The 16,205-nt window shown below is 56.2% G+C and overlaps 1 protein-coding gene across 1 annotated transcript; it reads right to left on the reverse strand.

Moving 5' to 3' along the window:
* Positions 1-6,842: 6,842 nt before the first annotated feature.
* On the reverse strand, positions 6,843-14,859 carry WDR73 (WD repeat domain 73). Its single transcript, XM_074572222.1, has 8 exons — positions 14,749-14,859; positions 14,598-14,665; positions 12,769-12,857; positions 11,734-11,822; positions 10,738-10,805; positions 9,787-9,951; positions 7,804-8,178; positions 6,843-7,243 (listed from the first exon to the last, which is right to left on the reverse strand). The coding sequence occupies exons 1-8, from the start codon at positions 14,808-14,810 to the stop codon at positions 7,005-7,007; spliced, it is 1,155 nt and encodes a 384-aa protein (XP_074428323.1). The 5' UTR covers positions 14,811-14,859; the 3' UTR covers positions 6,843-7,004.
* Positions 14,860-16,205: the final 1,346 nt, after the last annotated feature.

Raw genomic sequence — 16,205 nt, forward strand, 5'->3', positions numbered from 1 at the left:
ACGTTTGGTTCCCCGCGGGGTTACACCAGGGATGCTTTGGCCCCCCCAGGAGCTGCAAAGCTCCCCCCAGTTGCTGTTCCTGCCCCCCCCCCCCTGCAATTTGTGCCTACATGGGGTCAAGCACCTCTTCGGGGGGAGGAGAACACGGCGTTTGCCGCCCTGACCAAGTGTTTCACCAGATGCTTGTGCCCCCCCTACCCCCGCCCCGGTTTGGCGGTGCCTGTCCTGGGTGCCTGGGACCCATCCCACCCCCATGGACCACCCCCCCCACCCCCGCCCCCAACGGGGGCTCGGGTCTCCCACCGTCCCCCATCCCCCCCCCCGGGGCCGGTCTCACTATTTATTGTGCCGTTGCGGTCAGCGTCGTCATCCGAGAGCGATACGTGGGGACAGCAGTGTGTCCCCCCCTGGAGCCGGGGAGGGGGGGGGTGCAGAGCCGAGCCTCCCCCCCCCCCATTATTTTTGGATAAAGCTGATGGGCAGCGTGGTACTTCTTTTTGTAAAGTGGTTCTTCCTTTGTACTGTTCATTGATACCTGCTTCTTTGGTTTCTCCACCGTTAATCCGTGACGTTTCTGTGTTCTGTCAAATAAATTATTCTAGTTTATTAAACTCAGAAAAAAAAATAAAATTAAAATAAAATAAAAAAAAAAAAATAAGAGTCCCAGCACCTGGACGCTTCTGTTGGCTGGGGACAGGGGGAGCCGGCACAGTCCTGGGGGGTTTTCTGCAGCGTGGCACCCGGTGGTGGTGCTGGGGGGGACGGACACGGAGGCTCTCGCTTCCACCCCCCCCCCCCCCGTCTCCCCCACTCTGTCCCACCCCAGCAAGTCGAAGGCGAACTCGGGAGAGCAGATTTCCTCCCAGCATCTCGCCCTCCCGCTGCTCCTGCCCCCAAGCTGTGAATTTCCTCGCTCGTTAATTAATTTCGTCATGCAAATAAATCTCCGGCAGCATCCCAGCTCCAGCCCTGCTGTTTCCAGCATCCCTGCCCGGGCTCTGGGACCGTGTCTGCCTCCGCCACCCCTCCAGATGCCCCCCCCAGGACCCTCTTGTCTCCCTGCCGTGTCCCGGCTTCCAAGCTCACGCAGGCAGTGGGTCAAGGCCACCTTGGCTCCCGTCCTCAGCTCCCACCGAGTGTCCACGTGTGTGTGGGGACTCTGGAAGCTTCAGGCTGCAGCAGAAACCCCGTGAATCGCTGCCCAAATGCCACAGGATTCACATCGAACTCCAAGGCCTTCGACACGGTCCCCCACAACATCCTTCTCTCTAAGCTGGAGAGATACGGATTCGATGGGTGTGGGCTGTTCGGTGGATGAGGAACTGGCTGGCTGGTTGCATCCAGAGGGTGGTGGTCAATGGCTCGATGTCCAGATGGAGATCGGTGACAAGCAGTGTCCCTCAGGGATCCGTACTGGGACCAGTGCTGTTCAACATAGAATCAGAGAATGTGTTGGGTTGGAAGGGACCTCTAAAGGCCATCTAATCCAACCCCCCTGCAGTGAGCAGGGACATCTTCAACTAGACCAGGTTGCTCACAGCCCCATCAAGCCTGGCCTTGAATGTCTCCAGGGATGGGACCTCCACCACCTCTCTGGGCAACCTGGGCCAGTGTCTCACCACCCTCATTGTAAAGAACTTCATCCTAATGTCTACATAGGCAGTGGGATCAAGTGCACCCTCAGAAAGTTTGCTGATGACACCAAGCCGAGTGGTACACTCAACAGGCCAGAGGGACAGGATGTCGGCCAGAGGGACGGGATGTCATCCAGAGGGACCTGGACAAGCTGGAGAGGTGGGCCCGAGTAAACCGTATGGATTTCAACAAGGCCAAGTGCAAGGTCCTGCACTTGGGATGGGACAATCCTCATTGTCAATACAGGCTGGGGGATGAGGTGACAGAGAGCAGCCCTGTGGAAAAGGACTTGGGGGTCCTGGTGGGTGAGAAGCTGGACACGAGCCAACAACGTGCGCTTGCAGCCCAGAAGGCAAATCGCATCCTGGGCTGCATCCCCAGCAGCGTGGGCAGCAGGGCGAGGGGGGGGATTCTGCCCCTCTGCTCCCCTCGGGGGAGACCCCCCTGCAGTGCTGCCTCCAGCTCTGGGGCCTCAGCACAGGAGAGACACGGAGCTGTTGGAGCGGGGCCAGAGGAGGCCCCGGAGATGCTGGGAGGGCTGGAGCCCCTCTGCTGGGAGGACGGGCTGAGAGAGTTGGGGGGGTTCAGCCTGGAGAAGAGAAGGCTCCGGGGAGACCTTCAAGCCCCTTCCAGTCCCTGAAGGGGGCCTACAAGAAAGCTGGGGAGGGGCTGTTTGCGAGGGCATGTAGCGATAGGATGAGGGGCAATGGTTTAAACTAGAGCAGGGCAGGTTTAGATCAGATATTAGGATGAAGTTCTTCACACCTGAGGGTGGTGAGACACTGGCACAGGTTGCCCAGAGAGGTGGTGGAGGCCCCATCCCTGGAGACATTCAAGGCTGGGCTTCATGAGGCTCTGAGCAACCTGATCTAGTTGAAGATGTCCCTGCTCACTGCAGGGGGGTGGGACTAGATGGCCTTTAGAGGTCCCTTTCAACCCAACACATTCTATGATTCTATGACCAAGGCAGCTGCGAGCTGCCCCTTGCCACAATGATGCTGTGGAGAAGGAGAGACCGTCCTTAAGCCAGTCCATCTTAGAACCATAGAATTGTCCAAGTTGGAAGGGACCTTTCAGATCATCGAGTCCAACCATCAACCCAACCTGCCAAAAACCACCATTAAACAATATCGCTGAGCACCACATCTGCCCAGCTTGGGGGCATCAGCATTTGTCCTGGAGGCAGGAGCCTCATGTTTGAAGGGAGATCCCTCCTCTGTGCATCATCCCTTTCTGCGGCAGCTGCAAGTACTTAATATTTTGGACATCTCCAGCCCACTTGTCAAATCTGGTTCAAACTAGACCAAAAAGGCTTAAGTTATTTTGGGGAAAAAAAAAATAAAGGGAAGTTTAGATGAGTACAAAGTGTGCTGTTGCTCAAGCCCCATTTTTCTAGCAAGCCAAGCAAGTTTGCTTCCCCTGTCCTCTCCGTGCTACCGGCATCGTCGTGACGTAGGACGGGGGCCGGCGTGCTGCTTCTGCTGCTTCTGCTGTCCCCGCAAAGGGGACAGTGAGGAAGATGAAGCCGGGTTGCTGGGAAGGCCACAGTGGTCGTCTCTCCTCCTCAGAGCCCACCTTCTCCAGGGCCAGACCCTCAGCCTGGTGGGTGCTTCCAGCTGGGTGTCGTGGAGGAGCCAAGAGGAGCTGCTGCAGCTGAGCTGGGCACCTCAGTTTGCCAGATCTCCCACTGCCAGGGGTGCTCAAAAATCATAGAATTGTCCAGGTTGGAAGGGACCTTTCAGATCATCGAGTCCAACCATCAACCCAACACTGACAAGCCCACCACTAACCCATGTCCCTCAGCACCACGTCTGCCCAGCTTTTAAATCCCTCCAGGGATGGCGACTCCAACACTGCCCTGGGCAGCCTCTTCCAACGCTTGACAACCCTTTCGGGCAAGAAGTTTTTCCTCATATCCATCCTAAACAGAAGGACCTGGACAGGCTGGATGGATGGGCCAAGGCCAACTGGATGAGGTTTAATAAGGCCAAGGGCCGGGTCCTGCATTTCGGTCACAACAACCCCAAGCAACGCCAGGGGCTTGGGGAAGAGTGGCTGGAAAGCTGCCCCGCAGAAAAGGACCTGGGGGTGCTGGTGGCCGGCCAGCTTAACATGAGCCAGCAGCGTGCCCAGGTGGCCAAGAAGGCCAACAGCATTCTGGCTTGTATGAGGAATAGCGTGGCCAGCAGGAGTAGGGAAGTGATGGTGCCTCTGTACTCGGCACTGGTGAGGCCTCACCTGGAGTACTGTGTTCAGTTCTGGGCCCCTCTGTACAAGAGGGACCTTGAAGTGCTGGAGCGTGTCCAGAGGAGAGCTACCAAGCTGGTGAGGGGTCTGGAGACCAGGTCATATGAGGAGAGGCTGAGGGAGCTGGGCATGTTTAGCTTGGAGAAGAGTAGGCTGAGGGGAGACCTCATTGCCCTCCACAACTCCCTGAAAGGAGGTTGGAGAGAGGTGGGTGTTGGCCTCTTCTCCCAGGTGAATAATGACAGGACCAGAGGAAAGGGTCTGAAGCTGCGGCAGGGGAGGTTTAGATTAGATTGTAGGAAGAATTACTTCACTGAAAGAGTGGTCAGGCACTGGAACGGCCTGCCCAGGGAGGTGGTTGAGTCACCATCCCTAGAGGTGTTTAAGAAACATCTAGATTTGGCACTTCAGGGCATGCTCTAGTGGCAGAGATTGTAGGGTGTTTGGTTGGACTCGATGATCTCAAAGGTCCTTTCCAACCATGAAGATTCTGTGATTCTATGATAAACCTGCCCTGGCGCAACTTGAGGCCGTTTCCTCTCGTCCCATCGCCTGTTCCTTGGGAGAAGAGACCAACCCCCCCCGGCTACCCCCTCCTTTCAGGGAGTTGCAGAGAGCGAGAAGGTCTCCCCTCAGCCTCCTTTTCTCCAGGCTGAACACCCCCAGCTCCCTCAGCCGCTCCTCACAAGACTTGTGCTCCAGACCCCTCACCACCTCCGGTGCCCTTCTCTGGACACGCTCCAGCACCTCAATGGCTTTTTTGTGGTGAGGGGCCCAAAACTGGATACAGCACTCGAGGTGGGGCCTCACCGGTGCCCAACACAGGTGGACGATGACTTCCTTAGTCCTACTCACCACACTGCTCCTGACACAGGCCAGGATGCTGTCGGCCGCCTTGGCCACCTGGGCACACTGCTGGCTCATATTCAACTGGCTGTCGACCAACAACCCCAGGCTCCAGCCACTCAGCCCCCAGCCTGTAGCATCCATGGGGTTGGGGTGACCCAAAAGATGCCCTGAGCTCCAGGATCCCACTTGGGGAACCCTCCATGCCTGTGTATCCGTCAGCCTCACTGGGGCTGAAATCCTCCCAGACCCCTGGTCAGAAGCCATTTACACCAGTTTGACGTTGGCATAGTTGGTCTGGTTTTGCTGGGGACTCTCCGGGGGTGGTAAGGAGGACCAGGCCTTCCTGCATGAGCTTCTCCTGGGCTCAAACAGGCTTTTTTCCTCACTGGTACAGCAACTGCTGCTGCTGGTGGTGACACAGACCTGTGGCTTTGGTAGGTGACAAAGCAGCAAACTGCTTTGATTGTTCAGTCTGGAGAAGAGAAGGCTCCACAGAGACCTTGGAGCCCCTTCCAGTCCCTCAAGGGGCTCCAGGAAAGCTGGGGAGGGACTCTGGATCAGGGAGGGGAGACATGGGACGAGGGGGAAGGGGTTTCCACTGCAAGAGGGGAGATTGGGCTGAGATCTCGGGCAGAAATTCTTGGCTGTGAGGACGGTGAGCCCCTGGCCCAGGTTGCCCAGAGAAGCTGTGGCTGCCCCATCCCTGGAGGGGTTCAAAGGCCAGGTTGGCCGGGGCTTGGAGCAAGCTGGGCTGGTGGGAGGTGTCCCTGCCCCAGGGTGGCACTGGATGAGCTTTAAGGTCCCTCCCAGCCTAAACCACTCCATGATTCTATAATCAAAGCCCCCCAGCCTCGGGCAGGATGCGCTCCCCACATTTCCAACGCTGTCACATAGGCAGGGGACAGCTTTGGGTGTGGAGCAGAAGAGCTTGTCCTGGGAGGACACCTGCGGGGTGAGCGGCGGGGAGCTTCCCCGTGTTATCATTATCCCGCGGATACAGGTTTCAGCCTTAGCAGCCGCAGGCAACCAGCGGTTGCCATGACACAGCGCGGTTGGGAACACGGCATCCCCAGCCGCTTCCAGCTCCGGCCTCCCCCAGTGCAACCTTCACCCCAAGTCACCCCATCTCACCTGTCCTCAACCCACCTCTCACCCACAGAAAAGCGGGGAGCCCCCCCCTCCGAGGGAAGCAGAACAGCGGTTCCTGACCTCAGAAATAAGTGCGAAAAGGCATTTAGAAGCAGGAGGAGACGGTGAAGGCTGGGTGGCGGGACACGGAGCAGAGGGGACGCATCCTGGTGAGGTCCTGGGCAAACATTTGCCCTGCAAGATCCAGTCTGGCTGCTCCAGCACCAGCAACCCTCAGTGCCAGAGCAAGCCGGGGGGCTTGCTTTTTGCAGGGTGAGCACCCCCTGCCCGCATCCCTCCCCTGCCCTGGCTCTAGATTCCCTCCCCAGTTCCTCGGTGAAAAACGCTGGTTTTCACGTCGGGGATAAGGAGCAGACAGGTTTCCCATCCACCCACCCCCCCCTCCCGAGTAACACCTTGGTAACAGCGTAGGTGTTGCAAGAGTCATCGCTGGGCTTCTTCAGGCCCGGGAAATCACATTAGCTCGATCAAATTTAAACTTTACGTTGGTGGGAAAAGAGCCAAAAAGATCCCAAGGCCTTTTCTTAGCCTGGGTGCTCTCCCGTTCCGCAGGGGGGGAAGGCAAAAGCTTGCAGTGGGCCAGGGCCGAAAAGGTCGTTCCTGTTGCTTTTGCAGGCTGCGTTTGCGCTGCCACTTCCTGAGCGGAGGCCACCACTTGTGACACACGCACGTGACGAAATGCCAACACCCCACGGGGCTGTATAACCTTCCTCCCCCGCCCCCCCAGTGCTTCGGGACCGAAAAAAACCAGCGGGTTAAATATGCCACAGAACAGCCCATTTCCTCAAACCGTACTCACGGGGTGGTTTTTTTTTTTTTTTTTTGGCTGTTTTCTTCTGAAAAATACGGTGCAGACAGGACATGGGTCTACGATAAAATGATGGCAGGATGTTTTCTGCTGGCGGCCACTACTGCCCAGCCACAGCTATCATTTGAAGGCTGGTAGGCAGGAGAGCAAGTAACACCATCAAACTTTTTTTACTATATTAAAATAGCACACTTTACAGTTGGCTCTGCTCGCTACAACGGTCTCCAAACGGTATCTGCACGCAAACAGACACCTCGCAGCCTACGCAAACTCAAAGACAGACAGGAAACGCGCCACATCGCACTGAAAGCACAATCTACCCACAGTTCCCACCAGGCTGAACCCAGTCCCAAACGTGCAGGGAACCGTCGCTTGCTGCCGACAATAAAGTTCTTGGCTTCTGTGGATGCCACGTGTGCGCCGTGACCAAGGGAGGGCCTCCACCGCTGTCCGATCCGCCGAACGCGTGGCCTTTGTGAACAAAGATGGGCTCTGCTTCCCTGCCAGAGCCGTCCCAGCTCTGCACGTCATACACATGCACGGTCCCATCAAAACCTTGAATAAAAGGGAATTAAGAGAGACGGCAGAACTAAATTGCTTTGCTCTAGTCCTACTGGGCTCGCGCTCACCTCCCAGCAGGGCTGCTGAGACAGAAATGAGGACAAAGACGCAGAGTGACAACCCGTGACAGCAGAGCTTCCAAGTCTCCCAGGAGCTTGTCTCAAGCTGCCGGGGAGAACACGGGCCAGATTCAAAAAGCTTGCAGATTCACTGGTCTGAATTTGCGATGCCCTGGGCCAAGAGTTGGTCTTATCAGCGCAGTTTTCCCCGCAGCCAGGTTGTCACACTGGCACTACCAGGATAGTGCTTGGGGTCTTTGTTCTCCCAGGAGGGACGCGGGGGTCCCCCAGAACCCATCCAGGCCCGTTGTGTAGTTATTGGAGAGAGGCAACTGCAGAGAACAATTAGCTCGCTTCTCTGCTGGCTCCAGGAGGAGCTCTGAACAACCACCTCCTAACCGGGGTGTTTAAAGTAAGGTGGGGTGAACTGGACGTCCGTAGAAATAAAGCTCAAAAAAACATCCAGAAAAGGAGATCTCTACCCAAAGCACATACCTGAAACAGCAAGGCAGCTTTCCAGAGCGGGAGCCCAGGAGACGCACAGGAACTCCGCACCCGAGCTGGGAGAGGGCACCCTGCACTTCGCTGAGGCCAAGGACTCGGAGATTTTCCTTACGTCTGTGAGGGTGAGGTGCCCTCCGCTCGAGAGGCGAGCTACGGGCTGGGAGCTTGAGTCAGAGCCTTGAGGTCCGCGCCCGACGCCCATGCACCACCGCTCGCCACACGGCGCCGAGGGGACGGATGCAGCCTCCAAGGGACTCTGCGGCTGCCGAATGTCAGCCAGGCACAGCTGGCCCTTGGCAGAGCAGAGGAGCAACGTGTTGCAATCCAGGAACGCCAGGCCGCTGAGCTCCTCGCTGTTTCTGGCGGCTGGAAAAGAGACAGGCAGATCTTAGATGACTCGAGGAGCATTTGCGTGGTTTTTCTGCTGCAATCTTGCCCGAGAAAGCAGATTTCCAGCCTTGTCCCTGCAAGTGGCTTTCAAGCAATGTTCTTCAAGAGAGCCAGCAGCAGAGAGTGACGGCCTGCTCGGGAATTGTCTCTGCGCAGGATCCATGTGGAGCTGGCACAGTCCGTAACCCTCAAAAGCAGATGTTAACACCCAGGCAGAGGAGACAGGAGGCCCACGACTAACATGAGCTCTGTTCGAGCTCCTACGGGGGACCCAACATGGACCAAAGCTCTAAGAGCGAATGCCTCCAGCGCTGCCCCTCGCCAGCGGGAGCCACGTGAGTCCCTGTGGCACAGGGACACAGCACAGCAGTGACAAATAGACCTTCTTTTTGCTCAGCACACTGTGTTATAGCCACTGGACACGTACGCACACATTTTCCTCACCAGGGGATGAGGTGCATGGACTGAGTCTTACTGGGTTGGTGAAGGCAGATGGTCTCCAGGACCCCCAACAAACCAGACCTGGATTCACCACCTTGCGTTAAGGCATGGCTGGTTTAACGGGGCTGGTGTGATCCTCCTCCCATCCGCACAGACAGATCACAGAGTAACACAGAGCTCGCTCAGAAGTTGATGCCGATTTCAATGACCTCAAGAGATGTGACTCTGCGGCCAGGTCCTCCCTCATTTGGGACAAGACACACAGCAGCCCTCTGCTAACCCAATTCTTCGCTCTGAAACCACCTATGGCGCTCTTGTAGGGCACAGACCACACAGAATCACAGACTGGCAGGGGTGGGAAGGGACCTCTGGAGATCACCTAGTCCAACCCCCTGACAGAGCAGGGTCACCCAGAGCAGGTGGCACAGGAACGCGTCCAGGTGGGTTTGGAACGTCTCCAGAGATGGAGACTCCACCACCTCTCTGGGCAGCCTGTGCCAGGGCTCTGCCACCCTCACAGGAAAGAAGTTCCTCCTCATGTTTAGGTGGAACTTCCTATGCTCAAGTTTGTGCCCGTTACCTCTTGTCCTGTCACTGGGCACCACCGAAAAGAGCCTGGCCCCATCCTCCTGACACCCCCCCTTTCAGTATTTCTAAGTGTTGATAAGATCCCCCCTCAGTCGTCTTTTTTCCAGACTGAAGAGACCCAAGTCCCTCAGCCTTTCTTCATCAGAGAGGTGTTCCAGTCCCCTCATCACCCTGGTAGCCCTTTGCTGTCCCCGCTCCAGCAGTTCCCTGTCCTTCTGGAACTGGGGAGGCCAGAACTGGACCCAGTGCTCCAGCTGTGGCCTCCCCAGGGCAGAGCAGAGGGGGAGGATGACCTCCCTCCACCTGCTGGCCACAAGCAGATCTGGGGCAGAAGCCTGAGAAATCGCTGTCATGGGAGTAATGAGAAGCTGGAGATGGACCAAAGCACTGTAACCTCTTTCCTCAAGACAATGTACTTTCTGCAAATATCTTTCCACCCTTTCGCACACGTCTGGAAGTACCCACCCACTGCAACGTTTGCCACTTGAGCAGTTACTTTTGCTTTACCCAAATCCCAGCTTCCCAAAAATCACTCATTAGATTTGGTTTGAATACCTGCCGTGTAGATATTTTTCCTGGATTCAACCTCTGTAATTTGGACGCTGTTGAGTCTTGAGCCGTGAAGGACCCATGGGGCTCTGGCCGAAATGGTTGCAATTTTAGCCCAAGGTTGCCCGGTGTCATTTTCTGTAGGTATGGCACTTACGGGTTTAATAACATCTATTTGAAAGAGATGTAAGCAGTTGTAAAACACATCAGGAGTCAAGTAATCCACAAGATTAAGCTGTTTCACAGCCTCATAAAGCTAAAAGTGACCTACTAAACGACTAAGAAATCTCATTATGACTAACCCCCTCTCCAGAATAAAACCACTCTTTCCCACACATCCAGCAAGGGCTGACAACAAGCCGTTTAAAAAATCTCGCAAAATGCGGGGAAAGACGTGAATCGAGATGTTTATTTTCAATGACGAAGAAAACGACTACCGTTTTGCACTTCCTTTCTGGCGGTTTCCAAGTATTTCACAAGAGGAGACAAGGCAATGGCAATCCTTTTCTAGAAGCAGGCAGACACAGGCTTGGAGAACTGAGGTGCTTCATGGTATTATTTACCCTGTAATTCTATGATTCTATATCCTGAAAGGTGATGTATGGTGCTTTTTATTTCTAACCCTCGGAGGTAGGTAGGGAACATTGTGCCAACTCTGATTAGGGTTTTTGTTTGTATGAGTAAGAGCTCGCAAATAAAGCCACCGTGACAGGCTTAAACCTACTAAATCCCTTATGAGGTTTGTGCCGTTTCTTTCCAAGCCACCGGAACTGGCGCAAACGCTTGTCTCGTGCCCTTCTCCAGCCCCTGCCACAGAAGGGCAGTCACTCAGGACTTCACTGAGTGCGACTGGCACTCCTCTCCTCATTTTACACCCAGGAAGAAGAGGAAGCTAGAGATGTTTGACGCAAGAACTACACTGAGAAACTACTCAAGCTCAGAAACATCTTCCCTTACCAGAGTCCTCTGCTGACACCTGCCAGACCTGGAGGGAGCTGTCTGGTGGGCCACTCGTCACCAGCAAGCTGAGGAAACAAAAAGAACCCCACAAAACTCTTCAGGAGCAGAGAACGGCTTTTTTTCCCCCCAGGCTGGGACAAATGGGTCTGCCACCCCTCCTGTGCTCAGGAGCTCCTGCCTCTGCTCAGAGCAGAGAAGGGGACAGAAGGACCGTAATGCCAGAACTCCTCATGCCAGGGTGCTCTACTCAGCCCAAGCAAACACAGTCCCAGGCAACAGCATTTCATTAGCACATTTTCCAAAAGCGCTAGACTAAGAACGGTGCGAAGAGCCCCAAAGTAGCAATGGGGGCTTGTGTAGGAGGAGAGAACTGAACAAGTGAAATGAATCAGCCAGGGGGAAGCGTGTTTGCTTGGTCTACAATCCACAGCAGGAAAAAAACAAACCTTTGGAACCTGCATACACAGGGACTTACAGAGCAGTGGCAGCATCCTGCTCTGCCCGCTGAGCGCCTCCACGCTTGCGCCAAATGCAAAAGGAAGGGACGGCAGCGGCAGAGCACGGAAGCTGTACAGGTCCCCGTTGCTCAGAAGTGGGGCAGGGAGGAATCCCCGGTGAGCCAGCATCAATGTCAGCAGCCCCTGCGGCTCACTTCTGGAAGAAGCTGAGGATTCAAGTTATCCAGCAGCAGTTTCCGTTTCTCTGCCAGCTGCCCCACAAGACACGTCACCGCAGCTTTCTGTACCACGGCACCAGGGTGCACTCCATTTTGCCGAGCACCCCGACAGACGGCTCCTCTCCAAACACCATGACAGGGTTCTGGGAGGACCATTACATGTCACTGGCCAGCAAGTCCCTACTCAGGCTCACACTGCACTCAGAGCTGGCAGGACTGACCAGTTGGGTTGGGAAGCAAGCAAGGAAAAGGAGCTCTCTCTCAGTGGACAAGTCCCCTCTCCATCTCCAGTACGCCCTGGAAGTATACGGCCATACCTGGTGTCCGGCACATATTTCAGGCTGTACACTGGGCGGTTTGAAAATCCACCACATTCCACCTTGAAATCTCTCTCTGGACACAGGCCCTGGAAATCAGAGGCAAAGTCATTTCTTCATACGTAACAGTGCAGAACTTGGTGTGGTCAGTTATCAGAAAAAAAAAAAAAAAAAAAAAAAAAAGAGACAAGAAAAAAAGAGACTCTGGGTAAAGCTCTTGCCTGTCCAGTAATGCCTGTTTCAACAGGAGCTACAGGAATGAAGGATCTCAAAATAGTTAGAGGAAAAAAATATGGAGAAAGCTCCTGCCAAGGGTTCTGCATGGGTTCGTTGCCATCCATACAGGTCTGGCTCACAACCTTTCTCCTTACCCAGTGCCCAAACACCACCTTCTATTTTAGACGTCACTCTAAAGGTCACTAGGTGACTACTAGTGACCTTTAGAGGTCACTACTTTAGAGGTCACCCACCCAAGGGCCAACCTCACTGTTCAGCAACGTGGTGCCCCAGGCTCGGGCATCTCAGCAAGTCCCTTCTTCATTTGCCTTGGTGTCCACACCTGAAAAGTTGTGGCTGGCCCATCCCTGGAGGTGTTCAAGGCCAGGCTGGATGGGGCTTTGAGCAACCTGGTCTAGTGGGAGGTGTCCCTGCCCAGGGCAGGGGGGTTGGAACTAGCTGATCTCTAATGTCCCTTCTAACCCGAACCGTTCTCGGATTTTATGATCTGTCCTATTTCCCCACGAAACGCTTTCACTCACACATCTGGAGATGAAGTTTTCACGGCACAAGCTGCCCGCAGAGCCACAGGATTACATGACTGGCGTGCCAACCTGCGCTACCTCAAAAGGACAGCACCTGGGTGACTTAGGTGCTTTACCTTTCAACCAAAGCTGCTCAAGACCCAGCCAAGTCCTTGTCAGAGCAACAGAGACCAGGCAGCAGCTTGTGAAGCCCAGCAGAGCACAGCCTGGCCTCTGAAAACACCAGGTGAAGGAGGACAGAGAGACCTGGTGCCATCCTGGCTGCTACACCCACCTGGGTCTCCTTCACCTGCAGCGATGGCGGCGGGAGCAGCTGCAGGATCTCGTTCCCACCGGACTGTCCATACCCGGCTACACAGACACCTTGGAGGTGGGGATGAAGAACCAGGGACATGGTGAGGGATGCCCCCACCCCCTTGCCTGGCCCACCGCTCCCTGAGCCAGACCTCTGGGTCATAGTACGGTCCACCCTGAACCCTGGACACAGAGCTCCAGCCCAGTCTGAACCCTGGTACAGCCCCAGCCACTTGGCCCCACTGCTGGGGTCCTCGCCCTACACCTTGGCCTCCCCTCTGGTGTCCCAGCCCAACCCTGTGGTCCCTCCTTCTCCCCTCTCCGTGGCCCCAGCCTGGCCCCATGGCCATTTTCCAATGCTATTTAATATCTTCATAAGTGAGTTGGGTGATGGGATCAAGTGTACCCTGATGGAAGTTTGCTGATGACACCAAACTGAGTGGGGAAGAGGACATTTGGGAAGGGAGAGCCACCCTGCAGGAAGGTCTGGATCAGCTGGAAGAGTGGGCTGACAAGAGCTTGATGAAGTTCAACACGGACAAGTGTACGGTCTTGCACGTGGGAAACCATAATCCCGGAGTGCAGCACAGGCTGGGATCTACCTGGCTGGGAAGCAGCTCTGTGGGAAAGGACGTGGGGGTCCTGGTAGACAACAAGCTCAATATGACTGAGCAGTGGAGCTGCTGTGGCAAATAAAGCTAATGGGATGCTGGGCTGCATCACCCAGGGCATCACCAGCAGAGATAAAGAAGTCATTATCCCACTCTGCTCAGTGCTTGTCAGGCCACACCTGGAATACGGTGTGTAGTTTTGTTCACTGCTATGCAAAAAAGATGTAGGGAGGCTGGAAAGAGTCCAGAGAAGGGCCACCAAAATGATCAAAGGATGGGGAAGGTTTCTCGTCTCCAGGCTGAACCTGCCCCAACTCTCTCAGCCTGTCCTCACAGCTGAGGGGCTCCAGCCCTCCCAGCATCTCCGGGGCCTCCTCTGGCCCCGCTCCAACAGGTCCATGTCCTTCTTGTGCTGAGGCCCCAGAGCTGGACCAGAAAATCTCCCCAGGAAAGCGGTGGATTCCCCATCACTGGACACTTTTTAAGATTCAGCTGGACAGGGTGCTGGGCCCCCTTGTCTAGACCGTGCTTGTGCCAAGGAAGGTTGGACCAGATGATCTTTGAGGTCCTTTCCAACGTGGGATTCTGTGATGACCAGAAGATGCTCAGAAGCCTGGAGCCCCTCTGCTGGGAGGGCAGGCTGAGAGAGTTGGGGGGGTTCAGCCTGGAGAAGAGAAGGCTCCACGGAGACCTTGGAGCCCCTTCCAGTCCCTCAAGGGGCTCCAGGAAAGCTGGGGAGGGACTCTGGATGAGGGAGGGGAGCCATGGGACGAGGGGGAAGGGGTTTCCACTGCAAGAGGGGAGATTGAGCTGAGATCTCGGGCAGAAATTCTTGGCTGTGAGGGCGGTGAGCCCCTGGCCCAGGTTGCCCAGAGAAGCTGTGGCTGCCCCATCCCTGGAGGGGTTGAAGGCCAGGTTGGCCGGGGCTGGGAGCAAGCTGGGCTGGTGGGAGGTGTCCCTGCCCAGGGCAGGGGGTGGCACTGGGTGGCCTTTAAGGTCCCTTCCCACCCAAACCATTCCGTGATCCTATGATTCTATGATTCCCTACCCCCGTGGCCCCATCCCAGTCCCCTGACCCCCTTCTTTTCCCGGGGACCCCGGCCCACTCACCCTAATCTCCCTCGGGGAGCCACGGGCCCAGACCCTCCCCCTCTCACCACCCCCCGGCCCGGCCTCTCCCCCTCCGCCCCTCACTCACGGTTTCCCCGGGCCCATTCGATCAGGCGGGTGGGCGCTTGGAGCTCGAAGGTGTGCAGGTCCCCGTACCTGCGGGGAGAAGGAGGAGAGGTTGGCGGGGCCAGGGGCGGGGAGCGGGGCCGTGGGGGAGAGCGGGGCCACGTCTCCCTCACAGGCGCAGGGACTGCAACAGCCATTCGTCCGCCTCCTCCTCCCCGGCGCCCACCGCCTCCATGGCAACGCCCGGCGCGTCGTCTGACGTCAGGCGGCGGCGCGCAGCAGTGACGCAGCTGCCGCCGCGCCTCGGGGCGGCTCCCAAGCGGCGGCGGGCGGTTGGAACCGGTCGAAACCGGTCGGGGGCGGCGACGCTGAGGGGAGCGCGGGCCGCGGCCGCCTCCCTGAGGGAAAGGGCGGCGGAGCGCGGGGTGAACGGCCTTATTGCCGTTGTTATGTAAACAGTCCGAACGGTAAAATGGAGGTAACATGGAGGACATGGTCACGGGCAGATGTTTATAAGCCAGGGAATAATCCTGGAATCACGGAATGGTTTAGGCTGGAAGGGACCTTGAAGACCACCCATTTCCACTCCCCTGCCGTGGGCAGGGACACCTCCCACCAGCCCAGGTCGCTCCAAGCCCCGGCCAACCTGGCCTTGAACCCTTCCAGGGATGGGGCAGCCACAGCTTCTCTGGGCAACCTGGGCCAGGGGCTCACCGCCCTCACAGCCAAGAATTTCTGCCTGAGATCCAATCTAAATCTCCCTTCTTTCAGTTTGAGGCTGTTACCCCGTGTCCTATCATTACACTCCCTCATCCAGAGTCCCTCCCCAGCTTTGCTGGAGCCCCTTGAGGGACTGGAAGGGGCTCCAAGGTCTCCGCGGAGCCTTCTCTTCTCCAGGCTGAACCCTCCCAACTCTGTCAGCCTGTCTTCACAGCAGAGGGGCTCCAGGCTTCTGAGCATCTTCTGGTCATCACAGAATCCCACGTTGGAAGGGACCTCAAAGATCATCTGGGGCGTTAGAAGCAGGGCTCAGGTGTGCAGAAGGGTTGGGAGAGATGCTCAGAAGAGGCAGGGTGTTTTCAGGTGACATTTGTGGGAACAGGCAGGAAGAGAGTTCGCCACCGTTTACGTTTTGTCCCTCTGATGGCCGGCCAGCGTGATGCATCCTCCTTCCTTTTGTAGAAATCTCGGTAAATAAGCCCACTACTTTCATTCTTCATCTTCAGCCGGAGGACCTGCATTAGATTTCAGCTGCAAGAGGGTCCTCCAAGTCAAAATCTGATGCATTTCCAATTAACGTGTTTGAACCGCCAGCTGCATGGGACCTTTCACCCATCCCTCTTTATTTGCCTTTATTTTGAGCCTGAATGCCTTGCTTTGAATGTCAGTCACCAGGAACATCCAGCTACCTCCAGGAGAGGGGCTGGGGCTGGCTCCCCTCCGCAGTGGCCTCCTCGTCCCATGCCATATGCAAAATGCTGATGTGTTTGCACCCGGTGCGACATTCCCATCTGAAGGTGACGTTAAGTAGGAGCAAGGGACAAAGAGAAGAGAGAAACACCAAGACAAGGCTGCCGTCGCGGGGAGCTGGGGTAGCAGAGGCAGCCGCTGTCTCATCCCTGTGCCTCTG

Source organism: Larus michahellis, chromosome 1, assembly GCF_964199755.1.
Source record: "Larus michahellis chromosome 1, bLarMic1.1, whole genome shotgun sequence".
Classification (NCBI taxonomy): domain Eukaryota; kingdom Metazoa; phylum Chordata; class Aves; order Charadriiformes; family Laridae; genus Larus; species Larus michahellis.

Excerpts from the sequence above, each read along its gene's own strand:
- WDR73 (XM_074572222.1), bottom strand. The coding sequence starts at position 14,810 with ATGGAGGCGGTGGGCGCCGGGGAGGAGGAGGCGGACGAATGGCTGTTG. Across the intron at positions 14,666-14,748 it reads CTGTTGCAGTCCCTGCGCCT|GTACGGGGACCTGCACACCT; the intron begins GTGAGGGAGACG and ends TTCTCCCCGCAG. Across the intron at positions 8,179-9,786 it reads GAAAAATATCTACACGGCAG|CCGCCAGAAACAGCGAGGAG; the intron begins GTATTCAAACCA and ends TCTCTTTTCCAG.